This window comes from Penicillium cosmopolitanum (genome assembly GCF_028827165.1).
Source record: "Penicillium cosmopolitanum strain IBT 29677 chromosome Unknown utg000009l:1.0-9042332.0:1.0-9050551.0, whole genome shotgun sequence".
NCBI lineage: Eukaryota > Fungi > Ascomycota > Eurotiomycetes > Eurotiales > Aspergillaceae > Penicillium > Penicillium cosmopolitanum.
Genome location: NW_026622679.1, coordinates 4,163,015 through 4,180,378, shown reverse-complemented (window position 1 = coordinate 4,180,378; position 17,364 = coordinate 4,163,015). Strand labels below are relative to the sequence as shown.

Sequence of the window (17,364 nt, the reverse complement as noted above, 5' to 3'; positions counted from 1 at the left end):
TAGTGCTGACCTCACGATTGGGAAATCTAGTATCTGTAGGAGGTTTCCTGTGAAATTGCGCACATATGTAAATTTTCAACGAAGACACCTGGGCAGCATACTTTCAAGACGCTCGTTTACGTTAAGATAATAGTATGTAAGCTTGGTAGTATGGAGACCTCGAGATAAAAATGTTGATCATGGAGACTTTTAGTCCTGCTCCCGAATCTTGAACTGTAGATATGGTCCTTCTTTTTGACTGGTAATATGGTCATGCAGCTGGTATTCATGAGCCCTATGACGATGCATTCCTTCCCCTGGACCTCCTTCTCCAATTCGACCTAACGCACCATCCGCAAGCTGGAAATCGTAGGTATAGAACAGAAACGCCAACATAAGATGGATTTCCACTGTTGCCAATCCTTTTCCAAGACAGCTGCGGGTGCCAAGCGAGAATGGGTTCATCACTGCAAGACCACGATCGAGGCTCTCCTTTGTGTCTTTTTGCTCAGTTCCCTCAAGCCACCGGTTTGGATCAAAATCAAACGGCGTTTCAAAATATTTCGGGCTATGGTGAATGGAATAGATCCCGACACCAACATCGTAGCCAGTGGGAATTGTCTGCCCGTCAATTGTAATGGGATTATTCACTACCTCGCGAAAGAGGCAACTTCCAACGGCCGGAGACATGCGAAAGGCTTCATTCACACAAGCCTGGAGGAATTGGCAAGATGCCAGTGCCGAACCGGAACGGATTTCGTCGACTGAACTGAACTTGCCGCGCACCTCTGCAGTAACTTTTTCATATACGTCCTGATGATGAGCAAGGTAGAATAGTACTGCTGAGATGCTGGTAGATGTTGTGTCAGACCCTGCTACAATGAGCGTTGTGCTCTCAGCAGCAATTTCATCCAAGGTGAATCCAGCACCGGTGACTGGATCTTTCGCGTCTCGAAGGCGATGAAACACGTCCGGTACATCTGCGGCGTCATTCACAGAAGTGGGTGACAAACGCATCTGGACAAGTTTCGTAACAAAACGCACGAATCGATTGCGACCAAAAATGGCCTTCCGGAACAAATACTTTTCGATCTTCATAGATCCCCATCGCCCTGCCTGAACCAGCGTTCCCATACGTACATTAGAGGCATCGATGGCGTCGCAAACGTACCGGAAACGTTGCTCGCCCAGAAGGTTGTACTTCGCTCCGAACACCACATCGGCCATAATATCGAATGAGAGATAATTGCACCATTGTGCCATATTCTTTGGCTCACTCCAAGCATCTGAGGTTGTCGAATCATCAATCATGACTTGAAGAAATTTATCGATATGTTTGATGATTCGCGGCTCATATTCGCGCAACGCCTTATCAGACAGACCCTGGGCCATTATCCGACGGCGTTTGGCATGCTCCTTTCCCCCACGAATGGTGAAAGTGTTTGGAGCACGATGAACCATCGGCTCATATACCTTTGATTTGACAATGCCACCCGGGCGCCGATAGATGAGATGAAGGGCCTCGACTGTGTTGAAAATGACAGAATTTGGTTTGTAGCGAATAGTGTCGCCTATTTTCATAAAATTTATAGTAAGCAGGAAATCCCGGAGCAAGATTCGAAGTGATTAAAGCATTGACTTACCATAACGTTGGTGACAAGCCCATATGTCTAAATGAATGTCTCCCTTCCAACCATGGTAGGCCGCATACAGGGTGGTAAATTTCGCCAGAAAGGGACCAGGGTATTTAGCCAGCGGATGAAAGTAAAGCGTATAGATAACCTGCTTGGTCAATTATGTTTTTCTGTAAATCTAGCATTTCAAGATGATGCTTACCCAGCATAAAAACGTGATTCCTAAAACACCACTGACGAGCGGGAACAGGTAGCTCGGATAATACATATTGAAAACACTGCTTCGTAGAAAGTGATACTTTTTCTCCAACAGGCTCTTTTTATTGTGCCTAGCTAGAAGGGTGATATCCAGCTCCCCGATGTTTCGGCCCGTTACTACCGTTTCGGCTATTGGGTTTGGCCGTAAGCAAAGCAAAGGAGATAGTCGCCGACCTATTATGGATGTTGCGCTTCGCATTCTTGCGTCAATATTATATACCAGTCCAACTTAATGTTTAAATTTCGAGCTGTTTATAATGAGAAGCCTTTTGAATTAATCACTTTGTCCCATAGTTTCAAGATGCAAACATATACGCGTGCCGAGGAGGAGCTTACCGCGATTCTGGTTACGGAGCTACTAGCGTGAGTGCCCACATGGATACAACCATAACCCTAAATTTACTTGTAGATTTTGCTGAACACAATTCTATCTAGATATCAATTCTGCTCCCCGGTACAATGGTATTTACATATATAACAAAGATTTTAAGGTTGGCCTTTGTCTAACGTTAGCAGGATTTCAACACAAGAGTCCATTTTGAGCGGCGCTCAGCCTGCCGAGCGCGTCATTGAAATTGGCCCTGGAGAGACTTTGATCAACATGGCCAAAAAGACATTGGACATTTCATGTAGTGTCCAAGATCTTGTTGCTGGTCGTACCAGGCAGCTTCTCAGCTATGCAAAGAATGTCGAGGATATTCAGTACTCAGCACAGCCCACACCTGACGCTGTGATCTCTACAGAAAGTCATGATTCTTCATCGACAGAATCAACAAAGTTACTTGTCGCAGCATCGACCATATCTGTGAATACAGCATCCACTACAGATCCTCTTAAGATCGAAGACATACCTCTAAATGCAGCCGATGCCCTGCGAACAATAGTCTGCACTGGTCTAAAAAGGCAGCCGGATCAGATTTCGTTTGAAGAAACGATTAAACGTTTATGCGGAGGTAAGAACCTTAATTAGATTAAAATGTGCCATGCTAAGAAGCCAATTCAGGTCGATCCCCTTTAGAGAATGAGATAGTCGGCGACTTGACAGTGGAATTCGGGAATCTTCCGGACCAGCCGGAGGATCTCACTTTGTCTCAGCTAGCGGCCACACTCAACGAGAGCCAACATGAACGAGCATTGGGTGCATGGAGCAACTCTAGAATCGGAAGATTCGCTACTTCCAAGCTTTCCTCAGGCTCAAGCCTCTCATCATTACGACGTTACCTATCTAGCCGCTGGGGACTTGGCCAAGGGTTGCAAGATAAAGTCTTACTTGCGTCTCTATTAAATCAACCCTCTTCCCGCCATTCAAATGAGATTGCGACACAAGGATTTCTTGACGAAATGACGCGAAAGATTCTAGCCGTCCACAATATCAACTATGAAGCAAGCTCCGCAGGGACCATGGGCCAACCTGCTGCTACCGTCAATATTTCGCCTGAAGTTCTTCTCGCCCTTCAAAAAGACAGTATTGCACATGACGAAAGTTTGTTGAGTGTGTATGCACGCCGCTGTAACCGTGATCTTGGTGACTCTTCTAAGTCATTAGCAAATATCAAGAGGGAAATGAGCAATATTCAAAGCCAACTGGACTTGTGGCTAGAAGAGCACGGGCAGTTTTATGCCGATAATCTAGGTTCGAAGTTTGACCCGCTTAAAGTCCGGACGTACGACTCCTCCTGGAATTGGGTTCTTCAAGATTTCATGGCGTGGGAATCATCTTGGAACAGCAACCCTGAAAATGAAATAACGACCGCGACCGGCCTTGATTGTGAATCCCTCGGTTTCGAAACAAGAGCTACTTCCCGTTTGTTACATACAATTGATTTCATTCGGAATCGATCTGCACAAGATAAAATCCACATTGAGCGGTTGGAAAGGATTCGGCAATCTGTATCTGAGGCGATTGAAAAGCCTCCTACCTTTCGCTGTTCATGGGAGTTGATCAAATTCTTTGAAAATATGGATGATCCAAAGAAAGATGCGCAACCAAATTTCGAGCTACCGCTGGAAGGTGACGATAGTTACTTCACTGAGTCCATCTTCGGGCAAGATCCTACTTCATCAACTTCGGAAACCAGCACCCCTGAAGAACAAAGCGATGGAATGATCAACACTCCGTTAAGCACTATTTCCTCAAAGAACGAGGACTTGACTGACCACGCCATGGCATTTGGGCCAAGGGGCTATGCACTCGAACCAACGATAAAGACAAAAGGACAGAGCGGATGGTCATGCAATGCAAGCATTACTGCTGATTTTCACTCTTGGGTGAAAAAGTCTTCCACCGATGGAACTTCTTTCGAAGGGCAAACAGTTCTGGTAACTGGTGCTGGAAAGGGGTCGATTGGACAAGAGTTAATCCGCTTCCTACTCACTGCAGGTGCGCGAGTATTGGTTACCACGAGCTCATACTCCACCGAAGTGACAAACTCCTGGCAAGCACTTTACGCCAAACACGGTGGTCGTGGGTCTCAACTATCAGTCCTTCCCTTCAATGGCGGAAGTAAAAAGGACATCATGTCAGTGGTGGATTACATTTTCAACAACTTAGGCTGGGACCTTGATATTGTGGTTCCGTTTGCGGCTATCAAGGAAACCGGTCGGGGGATTGACAACATTGACTCACGATCCGAGATGGCCCATCGGGCAATGTTGACAAACACGATCAGACTATTGGGTGCGATCAAAAGTCAGAAAGAGAATCGGCGAATCTTTTCAAACCCGACGCAAGTCATTCTACCGCTATCGCCAAACCATGGAATATTTGGGAACGACGGCCTGTACGCTGAGAGCAAACTGGGACTGGAGTCTCTGCTCAACAAGCATCAATCCGAAGATTGGCAAATGTACCTCAGTATCTGTGGAGTAGTCATTGGCTGGACCCGTGGAACTGGCCTCATGGCATCCAACGACACCTTCGCCAAAGAGATTGACCGACGTGGAGATATGAGAACATTCTCGACCTCGGAGATGGCGAGCTACATAGCCTGTCTTATGACAGGTCCAGTCCATTCTCTCTGCCAGATGGAACCACTACTCGCGGACATCTCAGGTAATATGTCCTCACATCCAGACCTGAAAGGGCTTTTGAATCAAATCCGGGCCGAGCAAGCCGAATCGAAAAAGATGGCAGATATTCGAGCACGAGATGAAGGGTTAGAGTCTTTCGAACAAAAGGCCATCACGTCAAATTTCCGACCGCGACCTATGATGGTCATTGATAGCTATAGGTTTCCAGATGATGAGATAGAGGTTGCTCCCATACGGAAAGAGCTTGAAGGAATTGTCGATCTGGATCATGTCGCCGTTATTGTTGGCTTTGGGGAAGTTGGTAAGTGTCCCACGCACGCTTTTGAATTTCCAAATGATGGGAAACTTGACTGACTGTATTAAAGGTCCATTTGGTAGTAGCCGAACGAGATGGGAAATTGAAGCAACCGGGAAACTGTCTATCCAAGGATGTGTGGAGATGGCCTGGCAAATGGGTCTTATTCACTACCACAACGGAGTATTGAAAGGTGCCCAGTACTGTGGATGGGTCGACAAACAGTCCGGAAATCCTCTTTCCGACTGTGATGTGAAGATCAAGTATGAGGAGTATATCTTTAACCACACCGGGCTGCGCTTCTGGGAGTCACAACACGATGAATCGACAGGCGCCTCGCAGCAATCTCTTCTTCATGAAGTGCATGTTACCGAAGACCTCGCCCCTTTTGAAGTCACACTCGAGACAGCAGATGATCTCCAGCGGCAGCACGGGGACAAGGTAGATATCTTCGACAGAGATGGCGAGAAATTTGCTCGACTCAAAGCGGGCGCGACACTCTTGATTCCCAAAGGAGCTAAACTGGATGTTGGAGTTGGCGGTCAAATTCCAAAAGGCTGGAATGCCAGCGTCTATGGTATCTCAGACGAAATCATCAGTCAGGTTGACCCAGTCACTCTCTGGACAATCGTTTCGACCGTTGAAGCGCTGCTATCGGCCGGCATAACGGATTTCTATGAGCTGTATCAGCAAATCCACGTTTCCGACGTCGGGATCTGCGTAGGAGCTGGCATGGGAGCAGCAGAGTCCATCCAGAAAATGTGGAAGGGGCGTTACATGGACCAACCCGTCCAAAAAGACATATTGGCCGAGACTTTCATCAACACCACGGGCGCATGGGTGAATATGCTGTTGTTGGGTGCATCCGGTCCGATACGAACGCCCGTTGGTGCATGCGCGACGGCCTTGGAGTCGGTTGACACAGGATATGATCTTATCACAGTCGGAAGAGCGAAGTTGTGTCTCGTTGGAGGATTTGATGCACTACAGCTCGAGACTGCGGCCGAGTTTCGAAATATGCAAGCAACGGTCAATGCAACCCAAGAAACGGCGGCTGGGCGTGAGCCTCGAGAAATGTCACGACCTATGACTTCTTCGCGTGCGGGCTTTGTGGAAGCAGAAGGCAGTGGTGTGCAAGTTATGACAACAGCGCGATTGGCCTTGGATATGGGTCTTCCTATCCACGGTATCGTTGCATTATCGCATACGGCCAGCGATAAAATCGGACGCTCTGTACCTGCTCCTGGCGAGGGGCTTCTGACGGTGGTCGCTGAAGCCCCTTCTAAATTTCCGTCCCCAATGCTCAAAACTGCATATCGTCGGCGGAATATTGTGTTGAGGAATTCGCAAATCGAGGAGAAAAGAGAAGAAGATTTGGCCTGGCTGAATGAGAATGCCAATAGCTATGACGCAGACAGCGTGGACTCTATGAGATCCGAGATCGAGATGGAAGCTCAGCGGTCCCGAAAAGAGGTTCTTCGTACGTACGGAAACCGTTTCTGGGAGAGCGACGATCGAGTATCGCCACTTCGGGGAGCATTAGCCGTCTGGGGCTTAACAGTAGATGATCTCGACTTTGCGTCTCTGCATGGGACCTCTACTATCAAGAATGACTTGAACGAGACGAATGTCATCCAGCAACAAAACGCGCAATTGGGCCGAACACAAGGGAATCTTCTACCTTGTGTATGTCAGAAATGGCTGACTGGGCATGGAAAAGGGGCTGCAGGTATATTTCGATTCTAAATTCATGCAAGGAAGAACCACTAACGACATATAGCTGCGTTTGCCCTCAACGGCTGTCTGCAGGTGCTCTCCAGCGGGCAAATTCCCGGCAACCGCAATGCGGACAACATCGACCAGCGACTTGACGCGTCCAACTATTTGGTGTTTCCTAATCGCACAATTGTCGCTCCCAGGCCTTTGAAAGCATTCACAGTGACATCATTTGGATTCGGGCAGAAGAATGCTCAAGTCATAGGCGTGCATCCTAGATATTTGTTTGGCGCCATTTCTGCGGGTGAATATAGAGAGTACCAGGAGAAGGTAACTGACCGTCGCCGGCGCGCATTTCGGCATTTTCAGGATGGCTTGTATGGTGGCAAGCTAGTTCAGCTTAAGAGTAACTCACCATATGCGGATTCCGACACCGCGACATTCCTGATGAACCGCAAGGGCCGGCTTTCCGGGAAGGAACACCAGTAACATTAACTATCAAATTAGTGTCCCTACCCCATCCAAGCTCTGCCATTAGCCTCGCTTATTTTATATCATCATTCCGGTCTTCTTCAATCTTAATCTGGTTTTTAGATCTAGTTTGCTTGTGTATTCAAATCCCTTAGTTCGTAGTCAAAGTATTTACAACTTGAAATTAGTGTACATCTGCGAGCCGTTCTAAAGAATCCGTCTTCCAACTTAGGTTACAATATATCCATGAACTACTAGTTCCTAATAGTAATCAGAATTGATGTACGAAATAGAGAAAAAATTATCGAAAAACCTTGGAAACTTCCTGCTGTTCGGTCTAAACACTCGGATTCGGCGAATTAGTCAATGTCGGCCTAAGAATCGGCCCCGATTCTAGTGAACTAGTTGAACTAGTGGACCCACGCGGCGGCTTGCAGCACTTCGGCCGCTTCGGCCGTCTCGGCCGCGCATCATTCAAGTACCCAATTCTATAAAATTGCATTTGAAGGCGTCAAATTTAACGTTTGGTTCATTCAGCCCCGTGCTATTTTCAGTCGACCTCAATCATCCCAGGCCCTGACACGGAAAAAAAAGCTGCAGATATGGAAACCGACTCTGAGCGCAGTGCAGGGTCAAAGGAAATGTCAACAGCTAAGGATGGACCTGAAGAGCAAGCAAAAGTACCAGAAGAAGGTCTCAAAGCATGGCTTTGTGTACTTGGAGGATTTTTCTGCCAGTTCTGTTCATTCGGTTTTCTCAATGCGTTCGTCATCCCTGTCAAAAAAAAGTAATTGGAAATTATCTGACTTTGTCCTAGATGTGGTATTTTTCAATTATACTATGAGGAAGAGACGCTTTCCAACTACGCCCAGTCAACAATCTCGTGGATCATCACGATTCAGATTTTCCTCATGTTCTCTCTCGGGTTAATTAACGGGGTCCTGGTGGACGTCGTCGGACCGCGCAAAGTGCTTCTCCCTGCGTCTTTCCTAGCTCTGCTGGGAATATTCATGCTGAGCTTGAGCACAAAGTTCTGGCACATAATGCTGACGCAGGGAATTGTGTACGGACTGGGAGCATCTGGACTGTTTTTGCCGCCCATGATTTGTGTTGGTCGATGGTTCACGAAGCGTCGGGGATTAGCTACTGGTATCGTGGCTAGTGGAAGTAGCGTTGGTGCGTGGCTCGATCCAAACTGGAACCACCCAAGGTTTATACTACTAATTCTATGAATATATGCTGATTGCCATTACCAACAGGGGGTGTGATATTCCCAATTATGGTGTCCCGCCTTATTGAACAGGTTGGATTTCCAACTGCTCTTCGATACATCGGTCTTTTGATGGCAATTTGTCTCATTATCGCGAATCTTTGCGTTTCCGCACCATTTCCTCCAGAAGGCCGCGCGAAGCGCAAATCTGCCGGTATCGAGGCATTCAAAGATACGCCATTCCTCATATTCTGTGCCGGGTGCTTCTTTATGCTGTGAGTCTTGCGTCCCTAACACCTCCTTTGGTCAGTCATTTATTCCATCGTTGCTCACAAAATTGCTTTCGAATTAGCTGGGGTCTATTCGCCCCGTTCAACTATCTGCCGACCATGGGCGTTTCTATCGGGATGTCACAAAATATGGCCGTATACACCATCTCCATTATCAAGTAAGGAACCTTGGAATACCTCTACAGCCAGTATCAAACCTGAAACAACGTTTTTGACAAATAATATCCACAGTGCTGCCTCGGTCTTTGGCAGAATTTTCCCCGGCTTCGTCGCCGACCGTATCGGTCATCTCAATGTCATGGTTTTCATTGCCTTCTTGTCTGGACTTTCGATTCTTGTGTATTGGTTACCTGTCGTCTTTTACCCGTCCACTGGTGCTATAATCGGATTCGCCGTTCTGTATGGTCTAGCGAGTGGTGGATTTGTCAGTCTGATGACCCCATGCGTTGTGGTATTATGCGATGGTAAAGTCGAGCAATTGGGCCCGAAGCTAGGCGCCTTTATGTTCATCATCGCCATTGCGTATGTGATACTCCCAATCCAGCTCTCCCTTCGAAAAATTGCAAAAAGATATATAGATACTAACGGCTATCTTAGTGCTCTAACGGGATTGCCCATGCTCGGCGCAATCGCGGACTCTGCCTCGATTGGGTATAAAGGCCTGGTTGCATTTGCTGGTGCTGTGATGACCTTTGGGGGAGTTCTTGTCACTTTGACGCGGATGAAGAAAGGTGGCCTCCGGATGGTTAAGGTGTAAAATAGTGAAAGGTATGGAGGACTATGCGCGCGCTTGGATCGATCATTTTGGCCCTATAGACGGCCTTTTGGGGACTCGGAATTGAATTGAATTGTACCATATAATGTGAAGCGCAAAATTAATATCCCATCAAAAATACAACTTGGAATTAGGTACACAATGATTCAATCCTTCAAAGTCAGGCGCCGTTTATACAAGACCTACCCGCCCATCTATGCTATATGTATCCCTTAAAATACATCAAAAATACAACTTGGACTCTCATACGCCCAAGGTCAAAACAGAACCTGAACCGAAGTCATTGCATCGCATTCCCCGCCTGGGTACCCTCATCAATTCCTCCATCACCGTAACCCGGCCACTCAACAAACTCCATCCTCTCAACAACCTCCCCCCTCAGGCCCAAAAGGCTTCATAAGCAAAAGCAAATCAACCCCCCTCCCCATCCTTAACATTAGCCGAACACTGCAAAGGCTCAACAACCCTCCACTCATTCTTAACAAATCTCTCCGCAATCGGTAAATGCCAAACAGGCCCTTCCTCAATCTCCATAATCCTCCTCGCACTCGCCGCATGTCGCCGATTCTCCCACCCACCCTGACAACTCGGGAAGTCCAGTACAGCTTGTATAGCTCGTCGGCGCAGTAGTGGGTCGCGGCATTTGTAGGCGGTCCAGTAGAGGGATGGGGTTACGGGTGCTTCCATTGTGAATCGTCTGCGGAATGGGAGATTACTAGTACTAGTACCAGGACCAGTACCAGTACCAGTAGTGTCAGTAGGAGGAGGCGTAGCGGTTGAGCTTGAGCTTGAAGTTGAGGAGAATGAAGGACTAGGGCTTCTGGCGGGTGTATTATCGATAGTTCTACTCAGCGCAATAATTTCTTCCGCACACTCGACTATTTTCAAATAATCAGCCATATGTCGATCGTAGTCCGTTTCATAAACCGCGTCGCAATTGCATAGCCAGAAGTATGAGACGTGATATTCGATAAGGAGGGCGAGAGGAGCGCGAGGGTCGAGGATATTTGTCGTCTTAGGCGGCTTGGTCATCATTCCTTCGAAGGCGTAGTGCCATCTGTGGAAGTCTTTTATGATGCGCTGTTTTCGTGTCCTGTGTTCCGGTGATTTTAGGACTGCTGGTACGACGAATATGAATCCGATTTCGTGGAGGAGAGTCAGGGCACGTAGTTTGATGCTTGTTATGCAGTCGCGAGCTTGGGAGATGTTTTCGAAGACTAAAGGCGTCGTTATTTCGTTATCATCATCTTCGCTGCTGTTAACTTCGTCGGTGTAGTTGTCGTTACTGAAGAAGTTCCAGGCAGTTGGGTCTTCTGCAGGAATCTCGAGGATCTGCTGTGGACGGCCTGATAGACTGATCTGCAGATTCATCCTATAGAAGAACTGAAGAAGTTCTCGTTCAAATTCAGCTCCGGCTGTGACTGTCTTTGGGGCTTGAGAAGGAGAGGCATTCAAGTTTGCGTTCCGGAGTTTCGAATAGAGGATCTTGAGGCCACCCTCAACATGATCCATCGCCCCATTTTGATTCGAGCGTAACATTTCCAAAAGCGAAAACAACGCACAAGTCATGAGCATGACATCAAAGTCCGAGCCCCGTGGACTCCGAATCTGCTCTTGGAAGTGCTGGATAGCCTTATTATATTGCCGCAAAGCAAATCCTTCATTGATATTTTCCTCCCCGGAGCGCGAAGCGTATATTGCTCATAAGCAGCACCAACCGCAGCAGCCGCATGACGCATAGTAGAAATTATGATGACTCATTTGAGGCAGGAATCGGTTCCAGAAATCCGAAGGGAAAAATCCCGACAGTGCACTGGTGGCTTCGGCGCAGAAGAAGTGGACATATTGGCGCTCTTGGCGAGTACCGGGGATTAAGACGAGACGATTGTCTGAGTTAATGATTGATACCCTGGAACTTGAAACAGGTACTACTGGTGCGTAGGATGATTTGCTGATGTTGGCACGTAGTTCTTTTTGCGATGCGTTGGAGTATCCGTCGCATTTGCGGCCGGTGCTGGTGCATTGTTTGCATTCGGGCTTTTCTTCTCCGCATTTCACGTGGCGAATTCTGGGAAGGGTTAGTGGGATTAGAGAGAGGTTACTAGTATGGAGCTGCATCGGAGTCCTAACTTACTTGCAGGTAATACAGCCCTTTTTCGACTTAGGCCTGCCCGCTCGTCGATATTGCTGCATAGTGGGGGTCGACGCAGCGGTCAGCATGACCAGGGTGAAGATCCCACTGTGATAGCTAGCCTGGCTGCACTCAGTTATTGCGTTAAACAAATGCAATATAAGAATGTATTTGTCTCCTGAGATCGTCGGCTCTAGATTCGGAGTCTCTAGGAAAAAAAAGGGGGGTGGGGGATTCTTCAGGATGCGGCTGTGAGGGTGCTTATGCTTAAAGTTGTTTTTGGCCCCCAAGGCTGACTCGACGCCAGCAGAACAGCGTGGGATAAATAAAACAGGAAACGCGAGGGATTCTTGGCAGATTGCAACGCGGCAAGCATCAAGTGAGGTAGTATCCCAATAGTATCATATTATCTAGGTATCTGCCAGGGCTAGTCTTATTAGTACTACCTAGGTAGTACTACTAGGTAGTGCTTCAAGTTCATGCCCAGGCCCAACTCCTAAATCAATTACGTACTACGAGCACTGGCATGATGGATACATACATCATACCAGTTGAAATATAGTACTAGCATCCAAGGAATGAATTAAGAAGTATTACTACTAGTAGATCGAGATATATACTAATATACTAGTTATAGTACTCGAAGTAGTCCGAGGTATAAAAAATCACAACACCTCCAGCCACCGTGGGTATTCGAAATCCAAAAAACCAAAGCATCGTGAATCAAACAAAAGAGGGAAAAAATCACCAGTCAAAGATCAAAGATCAATAAGCCTCCGGCCCGCCTCCCCAATTAGAGACGAAGCCGGATAAGCCAAATTCAAACTCAAACCCAAACCCAAGAAAAAAGAAGAAGAAAAGGGAAAGAATCATTTAAATAACTGGAAAAATCACATATAACCCCATCACGCAAGCGAGCGCTCAATATTCCTCGGCCCCGTCAACAAAGACGGGGGTATAGGCGACACAGCCCGAAAGACCTGCGCCTCGTGGGATCCAGGTCGCGGGGGCGGAGGAGGCGGAGGGGGATGTTGATGTTGAGGACGAGCAAAGCCCGGATGATGAGGATGATGAGGGTGGGCGAAAGGATGAGGATGGGGCGGAGGTATAGGAGGACCACCACCGGGGGATCCGGCCACAGCGAGACGATTGAAGTCACCGGTCAATTGTGCCGGTGCTTGGTATCGGTATTGGGGGTGAGGATGAGGATGAGAGGGTGGTGAGGTTGGACCTGCGTAGGGCATTGGTCTTGGAGCTGGTGGACCGGGTAGGGAGACGAGGGAGGCGCCGAGGGTGCGGGCGATGTCGTCGAGGGTTACTTCCATTGGGGAGATGTAGGTTGTGTTTGTTTTGGCGGACCAGGCGAGGACGTGGCCGCAGACACGACCGGTTGATCTGTCGAAGACCCATGCGCCGGAGTCGCCGGGGGCTGTTTGGTTAAGAAGATGTTAGCTAATGGTTCTTCTTTCTTTACTCAGCCCCGTACGGGTTGTCTGTTTGAATGGGGTGAATGTTTGAGGAGGCCTTCATCCGGCGCGGCGTGGTTATGGTTTACCAGCTTAACGGGGAATGAGACAATAGAGGCAAGGCCATGACAAAACAGGACAAAAGGGTATCTAATTAAGGATCGTATAGACATAATCATGAATCTGCAGTGGTGCCGCTCTTACCTCCAAAGTTCCCGTTGACGCAAAAGCTCGTTGAGAACGAGTGTCGTCCGTGCAGTTTTACCAGCGTCATTGCTTTAGATATCTGCCCGTTCTGAAGACCGCTTGTCCGGCCGCAGCAATGCACTGGCATTCCCCCCCAGCTCCTCCATTCGAGTTACTTGACTGAGAAAGATTGGGGGAGGCTGAGGCATGCCGGGTCTGAGGGGAAGCGCCGACGAGGTCTCGACAATAATGTTGCGAGGATCCATCCTGGCCTCATCTACTTTGATCAGAGCCCAGTCAATCTCGTGCTTAATGCCTTTTCGCGTCCAACGCCGCACGCCCGAAGATGCATGCACATATCCTAAGGAGTGGGAAGCGAGATGCTCGTCATCGCGATCTTCGGGCGAAGGAAAAAAATCATCATGGACATCGTCGATGGCGGGTTGTGTCACGAGAAGACGAGGCTCTTCGCCAGGCTCAATACCGGCTGTATCACCAATTGAAGCAGTATCGTCGTCATCATCGAAGCCGCCATCAATTGAATCATCATCAGACGAATCATCATCCGATAACCAGTATTCCTCGTCACCACCTAAAGATAAGGAAGCGTCATCGTCCTCCCCATCCGATATATCGAATTCGAAAGAAGGATTGTCATCAGCATAGGTGTATGAAAGATCCTGATGGGTGGCAGGGGTAGGTGATGCCTGAGGCCAGTTCCCAGCAGAGCGAGAGGGAGCATCAGGCTCATCATCTCCAAGGCCTTCGTCGTCACTAGGCGCTTCGAGCATATGGTGAACTGTCAATCCATAGGGCTGCCCATCGACAAGAACAGCACCACCATAGGAGACCGGAGGCAAGTGCTCTTCATTTTGAAAAGCACCAATCGAAGCACCACAGAGAGGTCGTTGTTGGTAGCAAGGGTTCAACTCTCGCTGGCGAAAGGGAGTCTGGTTTGAACCGTTGGGCCGTGTTTTAGCGGGCTTGCGCTTTTTATTGCGGGGGACTTTTGATCGCTCGATGTCGCCACGGAGGACAATCAGATCCCAGTCATCCCGCCCGATAGGGAAATGTTTCTTCAAGGCCTGTCGAACTTTCTTGACGCTGGCACAGGTAACACATATAGTGGTGCGAGCGGTTTCGGTAGACTCTCCGGTCATCATGAGAGTAGCACCGCAGGACTCGTTAGATTCCTTTAGGATCTTCTGAAGCAGTCGACTAAGCCGCGGCATCATCTGGAAGTTCCACTCTTGAAGATGTTCATCGGGTATCTCAAGATGAGGAAGTCTATGCACCGTACGCTTCTTGGCCGGCTTGTCAGGACTCTTCTCCTCGGCCATTGCGCCCCACTCACCTGCCGGGATGGTGGGCAGCTTTTTGTCGAAGTTAGGAGGCACGAAGGCGTTAGCCTGCATGGGAGCGGGGGCTGGCTCAGGGGTTGGAACGAGGGCCAGAGGTAGACAGTCGTTTAATTCTTCTGCTGCCGGCGCTCCGAATATGTCGATCTGACAGCATGACCATAATATCTTGCAGATCGTGTATTGAAAGTTCATTGAGAAAGAGAAGGTGCCATCAGGGTCGGACAAATCAAGAACAGGATAATGGTATATCTGGGGAACGCGTAACCCGAGATCGGTCATTGGTTGCGTCGACAAGTGGAAATTAGGCGCATCCAAACACAACTGGACCACCTGAAGATAAGCATTCCCACACTTCGGACCAAGCTTCTTAACGTATAGTTCCTCGACACGACGCTTGAACCACGAGCGATCATACTTCAGCTTCCAGAGCTGCTTGACAGGTGCCCATAGGCCAATCTCCAGTAAGACAAGACCGAGAGAGTAGAGATCATAAGCCCATGCGGCATCATCCTCAAGAGATCTCTTGTCATCCGGGTGACGATACATGGCATTGGCTAGCGGCTCTGGGGTGGGTCCATCATTGGAGAAGCGGACCGGAGAGGTCAAATAAGGACGTTGCATGTCGGGGGCGAGGCCACCTTCATCGTTGTTTGCATCGGTCCGGCCGGGGAAGAAAATGACATTACTGCTGTTGATGTTGCCATGGACGACATTCTGGCTTCTCAAGTGGAGAGCGGACATTAAGAGGTCGTAGGCCAGACGGAACCGAGTCTCCAGGTTGGGCATGCGCTTGTCGCCGGAGTTATCCGCGGAGGGGAGCATGGCGAGGAGAGGCACGGGCTTGAGCTCTTTTAAAAGATCGCTAGGGTTTCGTAAAAAGGGGAAATAGTCGACGGGCATCTGGTATAGGAAGGCGTAGCGGGCATTAGGTTCGTCAAGAGCGTAACCAATGAAGCGCAGAAGACCCAGGTGGGCAATTCGTGCATTCTGCAGCAACTGGTCGAGCGAGTGCTGGAGCTTTTCCAGCCGAGAGTTGTTCGAGTCCATCTGGGAGTTGGCCATCACGGGCATGAACTCGACCAACACGGAGACATGCGAGTCTTTCACAGAACCGAGAAGGTATGGGGCCGCGGAGGTCTTAAGTCGACCAACGGCCCGGGAGTTCGACGATGCCGCAATTGGTTCATAAGGAGGCGGGCTATTATCGTGGGCAGTGCCGTATAGTTGTAGGTCTGATCGGTCGATGACGAGAGGATTGGAAGGGACAAAGGGATTGTTGTAGTCGTTGCGGTGCGGAGTTGAGGGGAATAGTTTAAATGGTCGTACATGGACTTCGGGCTCTGAACCTTTTCCTTGGATTCGGAGAATGAGCCGTGGGAAGCGTCGTATGGAGAAACGGGGTTGGGTCGTGGTCGTCGTACGCTGGCGCTGGTACTATGCTTGTTCGAGGACATGCTGGAAGCCATTGTCCGCCGCGAGCGGGATAGGTCATAGAGGGTGTCGATGCAGGCAGTGAGGTCGCCGAGAATTGTCTTTGATCGACTGATATCATCTTCAGTCCATTGTGCCTTGAGTGGTCGAGTGCTGAGGGGTGGCTTTGACGGCAGATCCACCTTGCGTTCCTTTGACTGGAGGATGGGCGGGTCAATATGCTGCACGCGCTCTGCCTCGTTCAGGAGATCCTGAATGGAGGACATAACACTCTCGACGACATCACTGAATCCGGCGGCCGTGAGGGACTCATCGATATCATTTGGCTGGGCGGCGCTGGCGTCACTCCAATCCAAGCCCCACGAGAGCAAGCGGTCCCGCTGTTTCTGGAAGCTCTGATGTAAAGCGACCAACTCGGGGTCGTCTACGGCCTTTGAGGCAGTAGTTATACTTTCGCAGGAGGTTTTGGTATCGGTATAGAGCTTTGTGAGGCGCCGCTGGAGGAAATCGCCCCCGCCTCCTCCGTGGCGCAAGACGGACATGTTGGAGCGATAGCGATTCGATAAGGGATCGAGGCGATTGGAATGGATTGGGGTGGATCGGATCGGAATCGGGATTCAGAGGGGATATTAGTGAGGGGATTCAGAGGTCCATTGCTGGGAGTGTAGGAGTGAAGAGGCCATGAAGCAGAGAGAATCAAAGCGGAGGGCGAAAGGTAGAAAGCGAAAGGCAGAGGCAAAGACACAGCGAGTAAAGTGGTGCCTGGTCCTTCCCAAAGTGAAAGTGGCAGTCGTGCCTTCTCATTCGGGGGAATCCTGTTGCCTAACCAATCAGGAAGGAGCACCGCGGGGGAAAGAGTGGGTCACGTGGACGGGGACGAGTCAGGCAGCCGCGTTTTACTAAATTTAGCTGCATAAACTATACTCGTAGTACTAGTAGTACTAGTGTACGCATAAAGTATACGGAGTAGAGATACTTGGATACTCGTATGAATATGAATAGGGTATGATTGATATGGATATCTATGATCGATCTAAATGTACAGATGCCCGGGGGACTCTCACCCGGTCCCATATACTAACAAACTACTAATCCATGGCAGTCCTCCTTATATGCTGCCTTTTCGCTTTT

General features: G+C 49.0%; 6 protein-coding genes across 6 annotated transcripts; 2 read left to right on the top strand and 4 right to left on the bottom strand.

Moving 5' to 3' along the window:
• Positions 1–189: 189 nt before the first annotated feature.
• On the bottom strand, positions 190–1,881 carry N7509_009666 (cytochrome P450; the record flags this gene model as incomplete). Its single annotated transcript, XM_056634303.1, has 3 exons — positions 190–1,550; positions 1,623–1,761; positions 1,816–1,881. 3 exons carry the CDS (start codon positions 1,879–1,881, stop codon positions 190–192), a joined length of 1,566 nt encoding a protein of 521 aa, XP_056484923.1.
• Positions 1,882–2,172: 291 nt separating this feature from the next.
• On the top strand, positions 2,173–7,401 carry N7509_009665 (uncharacterized protein; the record flags this gene model as incomplete). Its single annotated transcript, XM_056634302.1, has 6 exons — positions 2,173–2,234; positions 2,307–2,333; positions 2,388–2,824; positions 2,875–5,202; positions 5,267–6,925; positions 6,977–7,401. The coding sequence occupies 6 exons, from the start codon at positions 2,173–2,175 to the stop codon at positions 7,399–7,401; spliced, it is 4,938 nt and encodes a 1,645-aa protein (XP_056484922.1).
• Positions 7,402–7,985: 584 nt separating this feature from the next.
• hasB (MFS-type transporter hasB) lies at positions 7,986–9,640 on the top strand (the record flags this gene model as incomplete). The annotated part of the gene is made up of 6 exons (XM_056634301.1): positions 7,986–8,146; positions 8,201–8,559; positions 8,643–8,868; positions 8,946–9,041; positions 9,115–9,405; positions 9,481–9,640. The coding sequence occupies 6 exons, from the start codon at positions 7,986–7,988 to the stop codon at positions 9,638–9,640; spliced, it is 1,293 nt and encodes a 430-aa protein (XP_056484921.1).
• A 429-nt stretch (positions 9,641–10,069) lies between these two features.
• Positions 10,070–11,197, bottom strand: N7509_009663 (uncharacterized protein; the record flags this gene model as incomplete). The annotated part of the gene is made up of 1 exon (XM_056634300.1): positions 10,070–11,197. The coding sequence occupies one exon, from the start codon at positions 11,195–11,197 to the stop codon at positions 10,070–10,072; it is 1,128 nt and encodes a 375-aa protein (XP_056484920.1).
• Positions 11,198–11,359: 162 nt separating this feature from the next.
• N7509_009662 (Zn(II)2Cys6 transcription factor domain-containing protein) lies at positions 11,360–11,851 on the bottom strand (the record flags this gene model as incomplete). The annotated part of the gene is made up of 2 exons (XM_056634299.1): positions 11,360–11,726; positions 11,793–11,851. The coding sequence occupies 2 exons, from the start codon at positions 11,849–11,851 to the stop codon at positions 11,360–11,362; spliced, it is 426 nt and encodes a 141-aa protein (XP_056484919.1).
• Positions 11,852–12,694: 843 nt separating this feature from the next.
• N7509_009661 (uncharacterized protein) lies at positions 12,695–16,775 on the bottom strand (the record flags this gene model as incomplete). The annotated part of the gene is made up of 4 exons (XM_056634298.1): positions 12,695–13,218; positions 13,460–13,550; positions 13,618–16,000; positions 16,129–16,775. The coding sequence occupies 4 exons, from the start codon at positions 16,773–16,775 to the stop codon at positions 12,695–12,697; spliced, it is 3,645 nt and encodes a 1,214-aa protein (XP_056484918.1).
• Between the last annotated feature and the right edge of the window lie 589 nt (positions 16,776–17,364).